The sequence below is a fragment of the Cavia porcellus genome, unplaced genomic scaffold (assembly GCF_034190915.1).
Source record: "Cavia porcellus strain 051 isolate PalLab524CR breed Dunkin Hartley unplaced genomic scaffold, mCavPor4.1 scaffold_28, whole genome shotgun sequence".
NCBI classification, from domain to species: domain Eukaryota; kingdom Metazoa; phylum Chordata; class Mammalia; order Rodentia; family Caviidae; genus Cavia; species Cavia porcellus.
In genome coordinates this window covers 3,596,357-3,617,677 of record NW_026947511.1, presented here as the reverse complement: position 1 = coordinate 3,617,677, position 21,321 = coordinate 3,596,357, and the positions used below count along the sequence as shown (strand labels likewise).

The following is a 21,321-nucleotide window of genomic DNA, read 5'->3' as shown; positions in this document are numbered from 1 at the left end:
CAACACTTCCCATAAAGTTAACTAGTTTCTAGGTGTAGCTAAGTAATCTACATTGGTGTTTTAGAACTTTACTATCTGTCCTAAAACTTCCAGATTGAAATTTATGTAATCTACACCCCCCCATTGACATCTTCAACTTTTATCTATGTGTAAAGAATTGGGTTTCTTTGAAATACAATGAGCTTTTTGGACCATGTGTCTTGGAATAGAAGACTTTTTAAAGGAATTCACTTTGATTTTGCTAGTCATAAATTGAGTACATACAATTCACTTGAACAGTAACTATTTATTGAATATCATTGTGTTATTGACATTGGGCAAGTGCATGTTGCACCAAGCTGAATGAACATTCTACTATCATCTTAAACAGGTCATCACATGCATTAGGTCAAAAATTTCAGAACATAAGTAAGGAATGGCGTGGTAGAATTCTAACATATTTAATTAGATGCTAACACAATCCTTTCATAGGGTGAGCCTCAAATTTAGTTTTGAAATGCTTTATTTATTTATTTATTACAATTTTTACTATTTCCAAACAGAATTCTGAGAAGTCTTAAAACTATTTTAGCCTCCAACCAGAGAGTGATCATGGACTAGATATGGGTGACCCAACTGAACAGTTGAAATTTTAAGTGTCCAGAAGGGTTTTCACCTTAGTCTGAGCCAAAAATTGTTTTAAACATGTTAAAGTAACTAAAATATTATCATTCAAAAGAGTCATTTCTATGAATACTGTGAGGTTTTTAAAAAATGTTTGAAGTTTCGCTTCCGGGAGAACATGGCGGACAGATAACAGCAACTACCGGAGGCTCTCTGAAAACTAGGCTCAGAAGCCAGGTATGGTGCGGACTAAAGAGACATAAGCAGGTGGAGTTATGCTCTGCTGACTCAGGAACGAACTCGGCTGAGAGAAACCAACTTGGAATGCAGTCCTGGTGCTAAAACAGGAACAGAAAAGCCTCGCTGCTGAGGCTGGACCCCACGCCATTTGGGTTTCCCGCCGCGCGGTGGCTGGCTGCCTCTACGTCGGCTCGGCAAGGAGAGAGACGCACGGAAACTCTGAGAACGGGAGTCTGTGAACGGAGTCGAAAACAGGACAGGCAGGGAGGCATGTTCTGACTTGTGGCGAGGTGAGTGAGAGAAACTGACACTCCACCACAGTTTGACTCCAGCGGACTTTCTGGGCCCGGGCAGTCCTGTGGGAGCAGGGCGCGCTGGCGACTCCAGCCACACATTCCCCTGTCGGGCGGGATTGGTGAAAAGTGCCTGGCCTGCGTGACGCTGCCGGCGGACCCCGTAGGCTGGCCCAACCCAGATCCCAGAGCCTGACGGAGGTCGGGAGGGGCGGGCCCCCGCGTAGGCTGCCTGGTGTGCAGCAGTGAGTGGAAACACCTAACCGGCACAATTCGATCAGGCTGTGGCTGACAGAGAGAGAAGCTAGGCCTCTCATATAAGCTTGCATATATAAGGAACAGAGAATATGGGAAGAGGCAGCAACAAGAAAGGCTCCTCGGCCCCCAATTCTGAGAAACAGGCAATAACAGACACCGCACCATTACACATAAGGCGCCATATAGAGAGCCTCATAGACCAATTCAGGAATGAAGTTATCAATGACCTGAAGCTAGAAGTATGCAAAATAGTTAGAGAAATACTAAGCACCACCCAAGAAAAAACAGATGGTGGAATGGAAGAACAGAAAAAGAGGGGAGAAGTGTTTGATGGAGAAAACAGGGAAAGCATAGAATACGTGAAGCAGGTTCAAAGGGACTACCAAGAAACTAAGAAGTCTATCGAAGACTGGCATAACAGCTTGAAAGAAACTAAGGACAGACTATCTGAACTGGAGGGCAGAATTGTAATATGGGAGAATGAAATGAAAAACTTCTTAAAAATAACAAAGAAACAAACAGCAATAATACAAAGACAAGAAGATGATAAGAGGAGCCATAACTTAAGGATTAAGAACATAAAAGAAGAAGTAGGGACACAAACAAATGAACTACAAAAGCTACTCACAGAAATAATCCAGGAGAATTTTCCTAATTTAGCAAAAGGTAAAGATACTCAGATGTATGAGGCATACAGGACCCCAGCTACCTACAACCCAAACAGAGCAACACCCAGGCATATAATAATAAAAATTCCAGAAATTCAATACAAGAACAGAATATTAAAAGCTGTCAGAGACAAGAAGCAGACCACTTACAAGGGAGCACCCATCAGAATTACAGCAGATTTCTCTGCACAAACCATCAAATCACGAAGAGCTTGGGGGGAAATAATTCAAGCTTTGAAAGATAATAATCTCCAGCCAAGATTGAGATATCCTGCACAACTGTCCCTCGAAATTGATGGAAAAACAAGGTGCTTCCAGGATAAAGAGGAACTGGGGGAATTTGCAACCACCAATTCAACTCTACAGAGAGTATTGCAGGATATTCTAAAAAAAGAAAAATACAAAGAATCCAGAAATAATGGAGGCCACAACGAATGGAGCAGAGAACAAAGTGAAGAAGACAAACTGACAGCTACTGACAGAATAAGAGCTCAACAGAAATGAGGCAGAGAAGATTGGATGATAGGAACAGCTATTTTGGAGAAAATGACATCTTAATAGGTAATACTGATTTAGTATCATCTTGTTTTGAAGTCTCATCTAGCTTTTGTCCTTCTGTCTCCAATGGTCCAAATAGGTTGTATCTTACTGGATTTTATTATGTATGATAGTATAAGCAAAAACCTTTTAAAGACAAGGAGATTATACAGAAACCATTGTTCATTTTCTGTTAGTTGATTCTAAATACTCTGTAATGCTGTCATTCTCTTGAATGGTTTTACATTGTTTTGATATACTTAATGCTACAGTATACGAAGTTGTACTCAAGGATTTCAAGGAAAGAGATAATATGGTAACTACTTTTAGGTCAGGATTATCTGGTGGTAAAACACTATTCTGCTTAAATGGTTATGTTTTGATCTGTGCTGTTTCGTTGTTATGCCCTCTTTTATCTCAATCTCCACTCCATTATTTACTTTTTTATTTTTATCCTTTTAATTAAAGGAAAAAAATAGCAGGATATATTATAGTAACCCACTTTGACTTTCCATTACCTCGATTTAAAGCCCTGTATTACTCTCACCATCTGGTTTTTAACTGATGTTCCCCCATTCTGTTTTGCTGGATAGTATCAGGTTCGAAAATTTAGGCATCAGCTGTGAAGATAATGAGATTCATTATAACGCCCATTCTCATTGACTTTTATCTATTTTTGAAGACCTACAATGTCTCCAATGTTTTGGTTTTGTCGGTTTTATTCTTTACAGTTTTGTTCAATTGTATTGTAACTAACAATATAGGCAATTCTATTAGAGATAGCGGGAGGCATTATGGTAACCATTGTTGATCACCTTGTATTATGTTTTCACATTATCTATTATGTCCACCCTTTTGACTTGACCGATTCTGTTCTGTTATGTCACATTTGGTTTTACTCTCTTCCAAAAAAGTAATAAGAACCATGGGAGCAATGAAACCCAAAATGTGTAATAGTCATTGTACAAAAGAGAGGAAAAGAAAGTGCTCTGTACTATATAACTGCATGTATATTTAAGTGTATAAGATAGAAAATGATATCACAGAGTTTTATTGGATCATTGAACAGAACTGTTTTCAGTATCATTGATGGAATGTCCACTTTACAAGCTTTAATTTTGTGACTTGAACAATTATTTCTAAGATGACAATATGTAATCCATTAACTAGTAATTTCCTACTGTTCATTTTTTTTTCTGCAAATCTGTATAACTTGTACCCTTTCTCTGCTTTTTTTTCTTTTCTCCTTAAATAAAATTTAAAAAAAAAAAAAAAGAAAAAAAAAAATGTTTGAAGTTTCCCCATTCTAAGAGAGCTATCATTATCACTACCAGTCTAAGTATAGTCCTTATCCTTCCAAATGGAAATATGCAAATATCTCTGAAGAAACAGGGCAAATTGTGTTTTAGACAATAGCGTCCTAAATTCAGGTTGTTTTTTCTTAGATAAGTCCTTACTAAGGTGTCTTGTACCTTCTCCCTTCTTCTTCCTCTTCTTTTCTCCCTCTTCCTTCTCCCTCCCCCTCCTCTTCCTCTTTCTTCTATTCAGATTAGGAGAAAAATCATAGGACTGGAAAAACTAACTTGCAAATGGGAAATATCAATGGAAAATCTGGATCTAGATGAGTTTTCTCTTCCCGGGATTGTGGGTTGCTCTAGATCAAATACTGCACTTTCTCACTGTCCCTTGTCCCTTCCGTCACTTGCATCATGACAATAGTAAGCCAAGAAAGATTTGCCTGAAGTGTAGTTTTTTCTTAGGTTTTGATTGTGTCCTCCCAAGGCTATTGGTAGACTCACTATGCCACCATGTGGCTAAAATTTGCACTTTCTTCAGAGAGTCAGTATAAGGAGTCAGTATAATGGTTAGTTGTCCTGATTTTCTGCTTTCTACCACCCAGAAATACAGCAGCATGTTGCCACACTTCATTCAAGAATATAACCAAATGCCTTCCTGAATGTCCAATAGAAACAATCTGCTGCACATCCTTATGGCACTAAGTTCTTTACAAATTCATACTTTGGCACTCTAACAGGAAATTTACATCAGGGCTGGGGGTTGTGAGGAGACCTCCAGGAAAAAATGGAGAATGAAATTGTGGTCTCCAAATACTCCCCCAACCTATTAACATGAGGGTTTCTCATAGTGCAACTTCTTGGCTACAGTATCTGAGTTTGAGGACTGTCTTAGTGACCGAACTGGGAAAATTTCCATTCCCAGCCCTGATCAGGCTTGAAAAACCCTTAGTTAGAGGCATGTAGGTTGTTCTTCCACTGCACAACTTATTTCCAACAGTTCATCACACCAGGCTGCAGAACATCAATCTGGAAAGTTCGTCTGAACTGCTGGATCCTACCATTTACTTTTTTGTTGTTGTTGGTACCAGGGATCAAACTCAGACTGCGTGCTTGCAAAGCAGGCGCTTATGCCACTGAGCTAAATCCCCAGCCCTCCATTTTCTTATTTATCTTTGGATCTCCTGTCTTTCTTAACTGATTTCTCTGATAATTCTTTTCTTTGTACGTTTTCCCTTTTGATAATTCTACAATGAATACTGTCATTCCCTTCTGTACTTTCCGCTTCCTTGCTCTATTATGAAGATGGCTTTTCTGTGGAATCTAAAAACACTTTTTTTTTTTTTTTTTGATGAGGCTGAGAATTGAACTCCTGGCCTCATGCGTACTAGGCAAGCACTCTTATTACTGAACTGCATCCCTACACCTGGAAAGCAAATGCTTCTGAGGTAGATATCCAGTGACGTGTGCCATATAGAGGGAATAATATCTTAAGTTTTTCTAAGATCATTTATTTCAGACATTCTATAAAAACATGGTAGTTGTGAGCTGGAAATCACACTCTTGTAATTTAGGAAATGGGAATATTATAACAATTTTTTTGTTGTTGTTCTGTGAAGTAGTAGCACTGAAATCATCCTATACCTATCAAATTTCTCAGCAGTAAAAGCTTTTTTTTTTAAACCCAGTGCCAAGTTTAGTGAGAAATATCCCAAATTCCAGATTTGACATATCTAACTTGTTATCTTGCTTTGACATCATTTGACTGGTTTCCTTAACTACACTGTCATTAGCACTAAGAACTTAGTATGTGCTTTTGGTCTCCTTCCCCCAAAAAGCAAATCCTTACCCACAGCTGCTGACAAATTTTGCCATATAAATGATGGATTGAGAAATACCAGCATAAAGTCAGAGGCAACTTGGGTGGATTGGAGCTTATGGGGCAGAAGCAAGGCCAACTTTATGTTAAGCAAAAATTTATGAACTGAAGTGAAACACTCCCTGGACAAAACTAAACATTTGATTGCCACTGTGTGCTCAACAGTGTGCTTGGAGCTCTCATTTATGTTTAATCTTTATTATACTTAAGATCATAAATGGTGGACTTTCATTTTAGAGAAGAGAAAACCGAGTTCAAATAGCATAATTGATCTAAAGCCACAAGACAAAAAAAACAAGCATCATTTTTAGATCTCATGCTTCACATTTGGGTCTCTTTGCACAGAAAGAGGCTGTTTTAGTTGAGCTGTGCAATGTAATCTCAGTAATAGAGTAATAGTCAACTTGATACCAGTTCAATTTAAACAAGTTAAACACAATCTGGTTTGGTTGTTGCTAACATCTATTTTAAAATATTAATTTCTCAACATCTGATATAGAATGCAAACATGGGAGCACATTTCCTTCTCTTGAGGTATGTGAACTGCCCTTGTAAATTGTGCCAGTCTTAAATGTCAAGTTGGCTGGTTTGGAAAAGTGATTGGATCATGCGGGCTATACTTATTAGTGGATTAACTCACAGATGTTCATAGGTGAATGTGCAAGTAGAAGGTGGCCCAGTAAGGCTGGTCTCTGGACGTGGTGGGGTGGACCTTTGGAGGGTGTCTGTCACCGGCACCCTTCCCCTGTGCTCTGCTCCCTGGCCACCAGGAAATAGGCAGCTTTGCGCCCCGACACCCTTCTGCTTGCTGCCATGATATCCTTGCTGTGGAGCGGGCTGACCATGAACTGCAGCTTCTAAAACAGTGAGCAAAAATAAACTCTTCCTCCTTCAAGTTGCATATGTCTTTGGGTCTTTGGGCTCAGCTATGCAAAGCTGACCAACTTTTTAAAAAATGGTACCAGAGAAGTGGACCATGTGGTTCAGAGCATTTGGAAAGATACGGAGAAGCAGGCTAAAGAAATCCAAGAATATTATAAGAGGAGGCTAATGGATGATTCTGGTTAGAGCTCAGATCAGAATGCTGATAGAAATGTGAACAATAAAGGGCTTGTAAGGTCTCAGTCAAGAGTAAGAACTTGGCTGCAAGTTGGACTAGAGGCCATATGTGTTACACTCTGGGAAAAACCCCTGCATTTTGTTCATCTCCTAAGACTTTGTGTGAGGCTAAATTTAAAGGTGACATACTAACTGAACTGGTACAGGAAATCTGAAGACAGCCCAATGCTCAGGCTGTGGAATTTGTACTGGTGGCTGCTATTAGCCGGATTTACATTGAGAATTAGGAGCAAAAAGGAGAGCAGAAAGATTTGAGAAACCTAAATTTTAGCTGGAAAGCAAACATGTATAAGGTTGAGGCCAAAGGTGGTTGTTGCTGAAGATGCTAAGTACTTTAAACCAGGAAAGAAGAAAAGGATAGCATCTCAGAACCTGCTAAGATCTCACCCATCACAGGCTATCGGATGCAAAAGTATGAACCTTTAATGTGAGAAAAGAGCCTCTGCTCCTCTTGCCTGAGAGGGGCCACCAGGGTAGGGAGTTAGTTCCCCAGGATTTGTTTCACTGTGCTTAGCCATTCCAGCACTCAGAGGCTGTCACAGCCGTGGTTCAAGGGACCACTGTTTACCAGTGGCAGTCCTTAGTGGCATCCATGTGATGCTGGTTTTATAGGAACTCAAGAGTTGTGGGGCTATCAAGGAATTCAAAGGAAGATTTGGGAGGCTCGCCAGTGTGCTCCAAAGAGGAATGTGTGACACTGTGGAAATAAAGCCAAAGATGCAACAGAGATCCCAAGAAGCTAGAGAAAAAACATCTGCCAAGGAAGGCCACAGGCAGTGAGCTGAACTAGCCCAATATAGAGGCTATCTGGTACCCACACAGAAGGCCATAGGATTAGAGCTTTCCAGACCCTCTGGAATTCACATCTTATCACCATGTGCCCCGGATGCTGGCCATGGAGCTGGACAACTTAATGTTTGCCATCCTGAGTTTTGGTTTTGCTTTGGGCCGATTCTTTTTTTGACATGTATTACTCCCTTTTGGAAAGGGAGTGATTACCCCATTGTATCTTGGAAATATGTAGCTTGTTTTTTTTTTATTTTTAGAGGAGTCCACAAGATAAGTTTGCCTTGAGTCTCATTCAGAGTAGGCTTTGCTCTTTTTTATTGGTACTGGGGATTGAACTCATGACCACCTGCTTGCAAGGCAGGTACTTATGCTGCTGAGCTAAATCCCCAGCCCCCTCAGAGTAGGCTTTGGATGTGGACTTTTGACCAGTGCTAGAATTGTTGAGACTGCAGAGCCCATGGATTATTGTATTTTTGGCTGTAACCAGAAGAGTTATATCACATTAGATTGAATTATTACTTGTTATTGTGTTTATTTGGAGATTAAGAAGCTGTGATTAGGTGTCAAATTGACAAGGGTGGAAAGTATTAATTATCAATTTGAGTGTCTTAAGAGATTCCTGGAGAGGTTACTGGATCATGGAGGTGCTATACTTTAGAAACATTGTCACTACAACCCAGGAGTATTTATGGAAATGCTGTCTGCTCCACAGTTTCTATTTTCCTCTCCAGTTAATGACACAATGGAGCTCACCCCCAGTTAGTGGCATAGTGGTTATAGTAGTGTCACTGCTACTATGGAAGTTGTTCATAAGATGATGGAATTGGGAGTATCAAGTATCTTGCCCAAAATACAGTACACCCTTGGGTATGGCTGCCAGACCTATTAATTACCCACCCCTGTAGTGATCAGACCCCCAAGGACACTGGTTGAGAAGAGAAGAAAACTGTGGTTTGGAGAGTGCTGACTCCTTGTGGGTGTTATGCCTGCAGTTCCTTCTGTGTGCGCGCCATGCCCCTCTGTGCCTGCTCTGGGGCCCTCAGCTTCCCTGGGTTAAGTATTAAGAACATGCTCCTGAGAGCGATTCTGCCTCTTCCTTTTCTGCCACGGGGTGGTTTAGAATTCACTGTCAAGGCTGAGTGCTGGCTCTGTTATATTCCCAGGAACACACGTCCTTGCTCAAGCACTCAGACTTCACAAGCAGGTTGCTGCTCACATGGCACAAATGAGCTAAGATTTTAGCTCCCCTCGCTGGCCTTCACTGCTTTTCTTCTGTGCTTTCCGCCTTGCAGGCAGTCCAGGTCACAGCCCCTTTTCTCATTTCTACCTTTCCGCCTCCAGAGGAACCAAACTTCCATGAGACTTTCCTATGCAGTTAAAATACTATGGTGGAGAGATGAGATACTTCTATAGTTTCCAAAACCTTCTTCCTTTAGATCCTTGGTTTCTTTTCAATAAATTGTCCTTCACTCAAATGAGAAATTATTGGTACAAATATCTTTAGACTTTTTGATGGCCAAGAAAATGATTAAGCTCATAAATGGAAATAATTAGTTTTCATAAAAGCATAAATGGTTGAGAGTTTCTGTTTTCTATCAAAACTCCCAGTAACATGAGTTATGATCTAATCTTTGGCACCTGGAGATGATTTTCCAGAGGATACATTTACAAAGTAATGGAAGGTTCCGGGTCACAGAGGCACCTTCTCTGGCATCAGGGGATCACTGGGGTTTCCTGGAGGGCAGTATGATGCAGAGGAACCTTTGGGTACAGTCACTTCTCTCCTTAGCTAGAGCTTTAAGCTCACAACTGATGTGCCTTTTAATCAGCTGCCTTCTCAGATCACTCCTCTTGTGAAAGACACATGCCCTTTGGTTCCTTGCCAGCATTCTTTTCTTAGCTGCTCATCAGGCTTAGAGAATATATCCTCGCCTTTTCCAGGAAGCCTGGTCTTTGGAAAATTAGTAGTATTTCATTTTCAGGGCCCTGAAGTTACTTATTTTATTAAGCCCATTTGACCAATAAGGGAAATCCATTAATGATTGTAATAAATAGTAATTCTACTTTCAGTTTCTTGATCCCTGTTATAGGATAATATTAGCCATATGAAGAGAAGCTTACAGCTTAATGGGTTGTTCGGATGAAATGTAACTATTGAACTGTGATATTTAGAATATGGGCACAGATTTTATTGCATTGTTCACATGGATGGGATTCCTCAAGCTGACCTCTACCCAACAGCGCTCCCTTGCTGATATCATTCAGCAGTTCTGACCATGATGGAGTAATCTGGATGACTTTCTGCTGCTCCATCTAACAGCATTCAGCCTTGGGTTGAGTTATTACTAGCTTATTTTCTCAATTGCCAATTACCCATTGGTTACAGATCATTTTTCCTATTTAAAAATAGGTACTTAGAAAACAGGTACCAATTTTACGCAGTCTGGTATGAAAAGAAATTTTAGAGAGTTAAAAAGATACTTCTGACATGGTCATGCAGTTTTTATTGTTGTTTCAGTGGGTTTTTATTAAAGAAATCATTAATATTTGGCTTTCATTCTGTTTGTAGAAATCTTGGGGCAAGAGCTTCTTACACCATTCACCCTTTCAACCCTTGTAGCTGCTGCAAAAACCTTCCCTACCCAAGCAGGTCCTAAGTGCTCTCTCCTCCCCAGACACTGATCTTGTCAGAGCTCTTTACATGTGGTGCAGTGTTCTTTGCACAGCGGCCGCGCCCCGATCATCATGTGTCTTCCCTAACAGTTCCTTTCCAAATGCCATGTAGAGGTTTTGGAGGGAAATGAGTATTTAGGTCACTTCCCAGGGGTAGGGCTAAGTCTTTTGGATTTATATGGCCTAAAAGGAATGGTCTTAACCTGGAAGAGGTGCAGTCCAGTTTCAAGTAAGCAATTACCTTCAGGCAATTTGGGATGCAGGTAAGTATCTTTCTATGGTACCTTAATGGTGGGTATATTTTTTTATCAGACCATTGGAACGGTTCGGTTTCCAATGCTTTCTGTTAGTGTTTTGAAAATTTACCAGTAGGAAGGCAGGAAATGTGGCAAAGAGTACAGACCAGAGCTTTGGACCGTAGCAAGGTACAAGATAAGTGTGCTTTTATGGCTGTGTAGCAACGTAGTGCTTTCCTGCACATTGTAGATGCTCAATAAATGCTCATTGCTGCTATTATCATTACTAGTGTTGTTTAGAATTCAATCCAAGAGGTTAGTGTAGACATTTCTCAGTTGGGGTGGTATATATTCTTTAAAATCTTTAATTTTTGTTAAAATAGGAATTTTACTTTAAATTTAGACATTGTGTCTAGTTAAATGAGGAATTAATTCTTTCTGTAGCATAGTCCTAATATAACAGTGGGACATTAGCAGCTGCTTTCAATCTTAAAGGTCAATAAATGCAACTGTTTTTCACTAACTCTTTACAGCATTTTAGAATGCCTTGCTTACTCATCCCAGTAGCCCAAGAAGTTGGAAATTTAGAACAGGAGGATTACTGATACATCATTCTTTCATATTGTTACCTTAAATTCTGATCATATAAACTCTTATGTGTATGTGTTTAAATTTATTTTTCCCCATTTTATTTTAAAATATTGTGTGAGTAGAGCACCCCTACTTGATTATTGATGTGGACATCTTTCATGATGCTTAACATGAGTTTTCCTTTTCTTAATACTCTTAGTTAAGAGTCTTAGTCTCTCTCTCTCTCTCCCTTTTTGGTACCTTATGACCGCGTGCTTACAGGGCAGGCACTTATGCCGTTGAGCTAAATCCCCAGGCCTAAGAGTCTTATTCTCTTGGGCAAAATTACTTTTCAAATATTTTTACATAGCCATGTTTATTTTCTTGTAGTTGAACTGGCAATGATCATGGACCGTTTGTATGGAGGTGTCTGCTATGCTGGAATTGACACAGACCCGGAGCTGAAGTACCCCAAAGGTGCTGGCCGTGTGGCATTCTCCAACCAGCAGAGTTACATCGCAGCCATCAGTGCGCGCTTCGTGCAGCTTCAGCACAACGACATTGACAAGCGGGTAAGCGAGCAGTCAGGATGGAGCTGCTGTAGGAAAGAAATGAAATTTGTTCTGTGAGCCCCTCGGAGAAAAAAAACACCTTGTGCTCAGCTCTATATTGTGTGGTATTATCCCACGAGTCCATCGAGGCTATCTGAAAAAGTGAGCACCCTTCTTGGTATTTAGAGAATTTAGAGAACCCTTTGCCTCATTTATTAATGTTACAGTTATGACAATAAATCTGCAGAATTTAGCACACCAAATCAAAGCTGTTCAAAAGATGACGCATTAGCACAGGTAGAGAGTTGATGACCTGTGTGATTTACCCAGTGATCTTTTTTTTTTTTTTTTTGATACTGGGGATGGAACTCATGTCTGTGGACTTGCAAAGCAGGCACTTACGCTGCTCAGCTAAATCCCCAGCCCTACCCAGTGCTCTTTGAACAAAAAAATTTTTAACATCTATATGTTCAGAAGTATAAATAAAAATTTGAACTTCTAGATCTTTTTTAAATTGCAGCTTCACACACAGTAGCAATCATTGGAGCCAAATAGTTGCTATCCCCCTCAATTTCTGCTTCAACTTCCTGTAGTTTCACTGCTCATGAAATATAGGCAGTGATATCACCTGTTATTTTGCCCATTGATGTTACCTGCCTGTCTTCTAGGACCTTGTTCTACCTTTGGTCTAAAAGGGGACATGAAGTGGAGTTTTGGGAGCCGGTCTGCTCTGTTGATTTTGTAGACATCCACAGATTTATATCCAAACTCTGCACTATTTGGAAGCTTGGGGAAATGGAAGGTGGTAGAAGCTAGTCTGAAATCTCTGTTAATAGATTAAAAGAGCAAATAACACCAAGTCCTCATGTGGCAGGAAAATTTCTTAGGAGACAAAAATTTTCACTTAGTATTTTTCATATTCAACATAATTGTATTTTCTTTAAAATATGTATCTGTTCAAAGTCAGTGTTTAGAATAAATATTCTTTGAGCTCCTTAAGGATAAGTGGTGATGGTTTGTTTTTTAATTAAAGTGAATAAATTAATTTTTTTCCCAGAATTTCAAAACACTCTTTCAATTAATGGAGACTCAGAGAGGTAATAAAGATTCCATTCCACTCCTGGTTTTCAAGTACCCATAGCATCCTAAGGCTTCCTCTTTTATAACAATCACCCTACAAGACTGTAAGCTCTGCAAGATAAGCATGATGTCTGTTTCATCTCTCCCCTGTCCCCTGTTCTTACTGCTTGATTCAATTTGAGATGCGTGATAAGCTTTTCTTGAATCAACACGTGGTGCTCCTTGAAAAGGTCTCTTAACTACTGTTGCTGTTGCTGATGGACTCACTTGTGCCTGTGCATTGGGAGTCTTTGATATAACAGATTTTTTACATTGAGACTACCATTGCATCTATCACTGGTAAATCCATGCAACAAACCTAACCTGAATAGGTTTGGGTTCTCATCTGTATTAAAGTAATATTCTCTCTTCCCATCTGAAGCCAGAGCTAATGACTGCACAAGAAGTAGGTGTGGAGAGAATGAAAGAGGATTCAGGCGAGGACTCCATATCCCCAGAAGAGTCATCTCAGAGGCAGCATTAGGAATCACTGCACATGGCAGGGTCCTTACACTTCCTTTCTATCCAAGCCCAGTTCCATCTTCATGTTTTTTGTTTGTCCTGACCAATATGAAGACTGTTTTCTTTATTAAGAGAAATTTAAGAGTTTTGTCTTGCGCTGGGCTCTTTTTACTGTTCATTTGTAAACATTATTCTCCTTTCCTCTAAGCTAGTATTCTAACCCTTCTTGTTTTCTTCTCACAGTGAATGCAGCCAGCACAATGTTATGTTGTCTCTGGCATATGAGTCTTTGTTAACTGCACCCTTCATAGATGCATTTTTTTAAGGTTCATTCATACTTTTATTTCACCTTTCTACCAAAGATTAAATTTGAACTTTGCAGGGAGCTCCTATTATATACATGCACATTAGTGTTCCTTAGGTAATATCCTTCTTTTTTCTCATAAAAACGATTGCCTGCTCATGGTTGTCTAGCCGGCCTGTTGAACCCGTGGGCTGTGTGCAGCATTGGACAGGTAGTAATGCAGCCCCACAAGATCATAAACTTTATTATTCCAATGTTATTTTTAGCAATATTTTCATGACTCGCTTGTGCATTACTTGGACATGGACTGCGCTGGCACAACTAGGACATTGTGTAGGGGAGGACACAGTACAGTGTAACTCAGCCTCCTGAGCCCGCCACAGATAGTCCATCAAAGCTTGCGTGTCAGACATTACATGTGCTTGTGCCACTAATTTGTGAGTGTGAAAATCACTTTAGGTTTATATATGTTGCTAAACACAGTCCAGTGAACAGTGCAACCTTGCTTTCCTTTTTTGGCACAAGAATTTCAGAATAAATAGATTTGGGAATTCTGAAAAAAAATCAGTTTTTTAGTATATTTGCAATTTCATTTTCAATTAACATAAATACATTGCCTATGAATCTTTAAATGGAATGTATATACAATGGCAATTAGACATTCAACTCAGAAAGGCTATGATCATGTCTCTTTACCACTTTTGTAAGACCCGTTTCCCCAAAGAAAAATATCCCTTTGCAATTGTACTTTGTGTCATTGCTTTTGGTCATTACATAGATTTGGCAGTACATAGATTTTCAGGAATGATGCGCACAAAGAATAAAATGAGATTAAAAATTTGTGATAAACACTTGGCTACTCACTGAAAACTACAACCACTTCCATAGAACCAGACATTGATACATTAGTTTCACAAATTCAAGGTCAAATATCCCACTAGGTTCATTTTTATGTTGTCTTTTTTAAACATTATGTTGTCTTTTTTTAAAGTTAAAGATTTGTCAATCATTAACAGTATTATATATTATGTATTGTATATATGTGACCCAAGACAATTCCTCTTCACTCGCTGTAGTTCAGGCAACTCAAAAGAGCCGACGCCCATTGTCTACAGAGAATTTCTGTCATGTCATTGTCTACAGAGAATTTCAGGAAACACATACTGTTTCCTGAGTAAGCCTTCTAGGTTTTAAACAACGGTCTCACAGTGAAGGTTGTGAAACTAGTTGTGCTAAAAGTTAAGGGCCTACAGTCCTTGCTATTGGACATCCTAGAATACTAGAGTTATTCTCCTTTTCATGTGAGCCTAGAGCAGCTTGTAAGCCAAAACTTGACTGCATTTTTTTTTTGTCTTTTTCATTTTTATCAGTACCGGGGATCGAACTCACGACCACCTGCTTGCAAGGCAGGTGCTTATGCCGCTGAGCTAAATCCCCAGCCCCTTTTATTTATAGCATTTCTTTCTTTTTTTTTTTTTTTTTTGAAACCTTGACTGCATTAAGCAGTATCGATCATTACTACCCTTCTGTTCAGCCTTTATCACTGTTGTGTGGCATTCTAAATTCAGTGCCATCATTAAATTTTTAAAATTAGCCGTGAGATTTTAAGGACCACTTGCTTTCTGTTTGTGGTCCTATCCTGTCCACTGTTTGGAGGAGTGGGCGAGGCCACTTGTAGAGCAGCAATGCCTGGCCATCGTGTCAGACGGTTCATTAAGTATCTGAAACCTTTGAAGTCCTAAGCCTGTTTGAAGTGTGTACGTTCACTTTATACCTTTCCTGCATAAACACAGGTGCATAAAGGAGAAATTGATTGGTATACTTTCTTTACCTCTTTTGTATCCAATATACTTTTTTCAAAAAAGTGCTTGCCAGATATGGTAAAGCCATGAGCATAATCCCAGTACTCAAGAGACTGAGGTAGGAGCATCTCCATGAGTTCAAGGCCTCTCTGGGGTACGTAATAAGTTCAAGGCCAGCCTGAACTATGTAGTGAGGCCCTGTCTCAAAAAAACAAAGCAACAAAAAACAGCTCTTTTTCAGGGCAAGCATGAGGTCATGAGTTCAATCCCCTGTACCAAAAGGAAAAAAAAAAAAAAAAACCAGCTCTTTTGAAAGAATTTACACATTGGGGCTGGGGCTTTAGCTCAGCGGCATAAGCGCCTGCCTTGCAAGCAGGCAGTCGTGAGTTCGATCCCCGGTACCAATAAAAAATGAAAAAGACAAAAAAAAAAAAGACCAAAAAACAAAAAAAAAAAAGAGTTTACACATTATTATTGTAAACTTTTAGATAGTTTACAAGGAAATACAAACCTTGTAGATTTGATTTCTTCTTAGAGACTTGGCTTTTCTATGAATATAAAATATGCCAATATGCAACACTGTAGGGTTAGCACTTTCATCTCTAGTGTCATTTCACTCGCCCATAGTAGCATGATTTGTAATGAAGAGGGAGTTGATTTATAACAGGTTTTTGAGCTCTTTTTTTTCATTTTTAAGTTTTATTTAAAAAAGGATAAAACAGAGGGAAATAAAACCAATCAAGATAAACTAACATAGGTGATACAGGACTTCAAAACCTTACAAAATTAGCAGTAGTTAGTATAATGCCTTTTGATGTCTTCAAAATAGCTGCAGATACCTTCAGATATAGTGAAAATTAAACGGAACAAAATAGAACAGAAACAATAAAAACAAAACAAGGCAATAAAGGACTTCAAAATAAGCTAATAGTAAATCCAAAATGACTAACATATTATATCTTGCTATCTTTTAAATAGCTGCTCATGCCACCAGATTTAACATAATCAAGCAAAACAAAAGAGAATAAAACCCAACCCAACAACACAATGACAATGATAGGTTTCCAGGTGGGGATCACCTCCTGGTGAGGCCTGGTTCTCGCCCCCCACAGTCCAGGAATGGCCTTGTTGAACTCTTTTATGGAATTTACATACCATACAGTTCACCCATTTTAAAGGATACAATTAAAAGCTTGAAGCATAGATAATTTTGCAACCTTCATCACAGTCAACTTTAGACTATAGAGGTCTTGTTTTTTAAAGCAGTAGTGAAGTTATTAAAGATAGGAAAAGAAGCTTTGTAGAGTGAATATGGGCAAAGTAAAAGTAGGAAAAAAAATCACACCCTACAGCGTGATGGTAGGCCACCATGCAAGAGTGAACAAGAGTGCTTTCTGTCCTGAGCGAAGAACTGGTGAAGACAAGCACAAAGAGTAGCAAAGATTTATCATAGCTGGGAAAAGAAGCATGCTCTACAAAGTGAGCCCAAGCCAAGCAAAAGTGAACAGTGTCCTTTAGAGGTGTTTTAGCACATACGTCTTAAATGTAAAAGAAGAGGATCATTTGTACAATAAAACAATCATTTGTGCAGTTAACAGCATTGCATTGGGGCACATATTTTATTTGTCTTCTGTATTCATTCAGTTGATTATAGAGAGAAGACCCTGCTTAATCTATGGTCTTCAAAGTCAGAGGAACAAAGTGTCACAGGTTATTGGGACAAACTTGTAAATTCTGCTATAGCTGTGATCATGGTCCCTCTGGCAGGAGCTGATAACCCTGTTCCCTGATGTATAGATGTTTTGCTGTTTCATATCTAGCCACAAGGAGGACTAAGAGAGATGAAATGGGATTATGGTGGTAGTACAGACCTACTGAGACCTTGATTCTGCCTCTTGTGCCAAGGATCTGAATGGGGAGTACCTAGCGCACAGCAAGCATTCAGTTATATGTAAATAAGTTAGTATGACCTATGAGACAGTGAGGATTGCATGCAACTATGAAGGCTGTCAAGGATACCAGACATCTAGCTTTGTCCCACCTGGACATCCGGAATAGCTTCCCCATTGGGCTCAGCTTTATGCCACCTCCAAATCATTTTTTACAAGACAGTCACAGTGGTCATTTATGTGAAAGAAATTGAAAATACAAGCTTAAATATCAAATGACTTCTCTTATATATGAAACCCAAAGTATAAATAAAGAGCAAAATGAAAGATAGGTATTAGAAAGTAGGGAGGTAGATCTTTTTCAAATGGAAAGGGGATGAAGAGAAGGAAAGGGAATGAAAAAGAAATTAAGAAATGTTTTGCATAAATACTAACTCCATTCAAGAAGTGTAAATGTTGTGTACTACAAACATGTATTAATTGAAAAAGAGGCTCAAATGGAAAAAAACCATGAAGTTTTTGTTTTTGTTTGGCTTGTGTCTTGGAGACAGGGTCTCACTATGTAGTTCAGGTTGGCCTTGAACTCACTATTGTAGCCCAGGATGGCCTCCAACTTATGATGATCCTCCTGCCACAGCCTCCCAAGTGCTAGGATTATAGGCACGTACCACCACGCCTAGCTTAAAATCATAATTTGAAACAAATCACTCCTCTCCCTTAAACCTTTGGTTTATATTTTATTTGAGATAGAAGTTAAAATCCCTAAACTTACCTACATGGCCCTTCATGTGCTGTGCGTGTTTCTGTCTTAGCTCCCCGTTTTTGCCTCCTCCTCCTGAGCCAGTCATAGCTGGCCTCTTGCTCAGAATCATTATATTTTCCTTTGCTTGGCTAGTATCTGCTTTTCTTTTAGGTCTCAGATTGTGTTAATTTTAGAAGCACTTTCTTCACTGGAACTTATGCATCTCTCAGAGGTCATCATATTACCATCTACTATTCCTTTGTGGCTTTAAATGCCACTGGAATAAAATAATACTTTATTTAATGCTCATCTACTCTGATAGATTATACAATCCAGAAAGGCAGTGACTGTGTGTCTTTCAGATTAGCTACTTTATACTCAAAACATGACACATAGTGGACACACATTGATTATTTATTTTTGATTCAATGGCCAGATGCTGATTGTTGGAGAAGTGGCCCAGACGGGAAATCTTTTCTTTACAGCTGTGGGCGTCTCCATCTGTCGACCAGCAGGAACTTTGCACAACTTTCCTTTTCTACTTAGTTTACTCTTATCCCAGTAACAAAATGAGGTTTGACTATTTAATATATAAAAAATGCTCTTTGACAATTAGAGTACACTTGAACTGGACCTCATTTTAAGCATGGCTTCACCCAACCTCTTCATTTTGTAACAGAGGAGAATCTAGAAGACATTTGAAGATTTTCAAATTCCTGCAAGTCAGGACAAACCTTCTTCTGTTTGTTGGACTCCTTCCTAAGCAGTTCTGCTCATCCAGGGTCTCCTGAATCTTCATTCCCTTGAAATTACCTGGGTTAGCATTTCTGAGATCATAGGTCCTCTTATCAAACTTTTTATATGTTTTAATATTTCAGGTAACTTTTCAGAACATTCATTGTTGGAAGCAAGATACCTCTAGAGTCACCATGATTTTCTAGCACATGGGCACAAATAAGGTTTATATTATCCATATTTTATGATTCACCTTATTGCCAGTTGGTAATTTGTCCCTGTGTCGACAATATCAAGGATGTGTGATACTCAGCACATTTTTTCTGTCTCAGCATACATGAGGTTGTGATTTGCTCTCATGGGTATCAGGCTCTCTAGATCCCCAACAGGGCACTTAGAGGCAGGACCAGTAGAGTGTAAGGAAGTTTATGTCCTATAACCGTCTATACTCATGTCCCAGAGAACAGTTGCTCTAGTGAAAAAGAGGGCTGGTTTGAGAACTGGGAATTCTGAGTCTGCTCCTGGCTTGTTTCTCAATTGTCATGTGACCTTGGCAAGCTGCTTTCAGAAACTCAATTTACTATCTTGTGATAGTAAAAATCACCAGCCTAAGTGCCTCACAGTTTATTGCCCAGATAAACAGTGACAGATGAAGGAGTGCTCTGGGAAGTTACTAAGGCTGTGCAGATGTTAATTTGTATTATTGTAGAGTCTGGCCTTTTTAATTGGACTGTTCCCTAACCATATGTTCAAGGTTATTGTTGGCTTTGTTTTAAATGCCTGCTCAGACCCTTCATATAAGGTTGATGAAATGATTAAATTTGGCAGACCAAAAATTAGCATAAGCCTGCCCACAACATTATTTTGGTATTAGCCAAGACACACATGTAGAAACTTTAAAGTTTCATTTATAGATGTAAACACTGAGGTACATTTTCCATTTAAAGGATTTAAGGGACCAGGTGTGGTGGCACATGCTTGTAGTCCCAGCTGTCTGGAGGCTTAGGCAGGAAGATTGAAAGTTCATAGTGATCCTAGGCAATTTATCAAGAACCTGCCTCAAAATTCTCAGTGGTAGAGCATCCCTAGGTTTAATGCCCAGTACCGGAACAAAAGGTGTTGAAAGATTTTTTTCCCTTGCTAGCCCAAGAAAGAAGTACTAGCATACGATGCTTTCTGTGATAATGAAGATTTCATACCTGGAATAAAATAGAAGGTCGGATTAAATTTTAGGCTGGGGATAATGCTCAGTGCCTGCCTGGCAAGTGTAAGGTCCTGAGTTTGATTCCCAGTACCAAAAAAAAAAAAAGATTGGCATAGGATTAAATTTTGTTTGCATTGTTTCAAATAGTTTTTGTGAGAAACCAGAACTTTAAAACATTTAAATATAATAAAAGCAAAAGATGTCACTTGTACTCATTCTGTCACAGTGGTATTTTTAGACGTTACGACAAATGAACACTTAGATGTGAAAGCTGCACTCAATCTAGTTTCTCTATAACTCAAGTCTAGGCCACTCATTTATGAAATATTTCTGTAGTATGAAAAATGAGATCATTGAAAATAGGTGATCTTAGGGCTGGGGATTTAGCTCAGCGGCATAAGCGCCTGCCTTGCAAGCAGGCAGTCGTGAGTTCGATCCCTGGTACCGATAAAAACGAAAAAAGACAAAAAAAAAATTTAAAAAAAAAAAAAAAAAAAAGAAAGAAAGAAAATAGGTGATCTTTTTACATGGTTATTTTTCTACTCTTGTCTACTATGTAGTCATGAGGAATTTTTTTTTTTTTTTTTTTGCTTTTTGAGATAGTTTCACTATGTAATTCTAACTGACGTTGAACTCCCTATGTAGCCTACAAGGGCCTCAAACTCATGATCCTCCTGCCTTAGCCTCCCATGTGCTGGGATCGTGGGCGTATGCATGAGAAAATTATTAAATAAGGATCAGTTAGCTCTGCCTTAACCTAGCAAAAAAGCTATAGTTAGATTTATATGCATAATTTGTTTATAAAAATCTGAACCTCACTCTCAACTGTTGGTTAGTGCAATATGGTCATGTTGTCTCCTAGAGGTCTGTGAACTTTCACTGCATCGTGCAGCACACGCACTTACAGTCTCTCAGTTCAGCTGATGGAAGTTTTGTTTTGGTTTGGTTTGGGTGTTTTGTTTTGTTTTGTTTTCTTAGCCAAAAGATAGGGTGCCACACTAGAATGAGCCATTGTTAGGTTTTGTCCTCACTGTACCACTTGTCATGTGGCTTTTAGAAAGGGGTGTGTGTGCATAAATGAAAATGCTTTTAAAAACTATAAAGCATTTAATGCACCCGATCTTGTCTGATCTTGGAAGTTAAGCAGGGTCGGGCCTGGTTAGTACTTGGATGGGAGACTGCCTGGGACTAACGGGTGCTGTAGGCTATAAAAATAAAAAAAAGAAAAAAAAGAATATATATGAAAAAAAACTCTAAAGCATTTTGTCAAGGTACAGCAGCACATTGACTTAAGTGAAACTACAGATGATTTAATATTTGAGCTTTTTGAAAGATTCTTATTGAAGACAATCT

The 21,321-nt window shown here is 39.1% G+C and overlaps 1 protein-coding gene across 8 annotated transcripts in view; it reads left to right on the top strand.

Annotated features, from left to right (window-relative positions):
* Cpeb3 (cytoplasmic polyadenylation element binding protein 3) overlaps positions 1–21,321 on the top strand; it is a 216,535-nt gene that overhangs the window by 177,768 nt on the left and 17,446 nt on the right. For all 8 annotated transcript variants that reach the window (XM_063239354.1, XM_063239361.1, XM_063239360.1 and 5 more), the window contains one exon: positions 11,551–11,732. In XM_063239354.1, the coding sequence (XP_063095424.1) occupies positions 11,551–11,732 (182 nt within the window). The remainder of the gene's footprint in view (positions 1–11,550; positions 11,733–21,321) is intronic.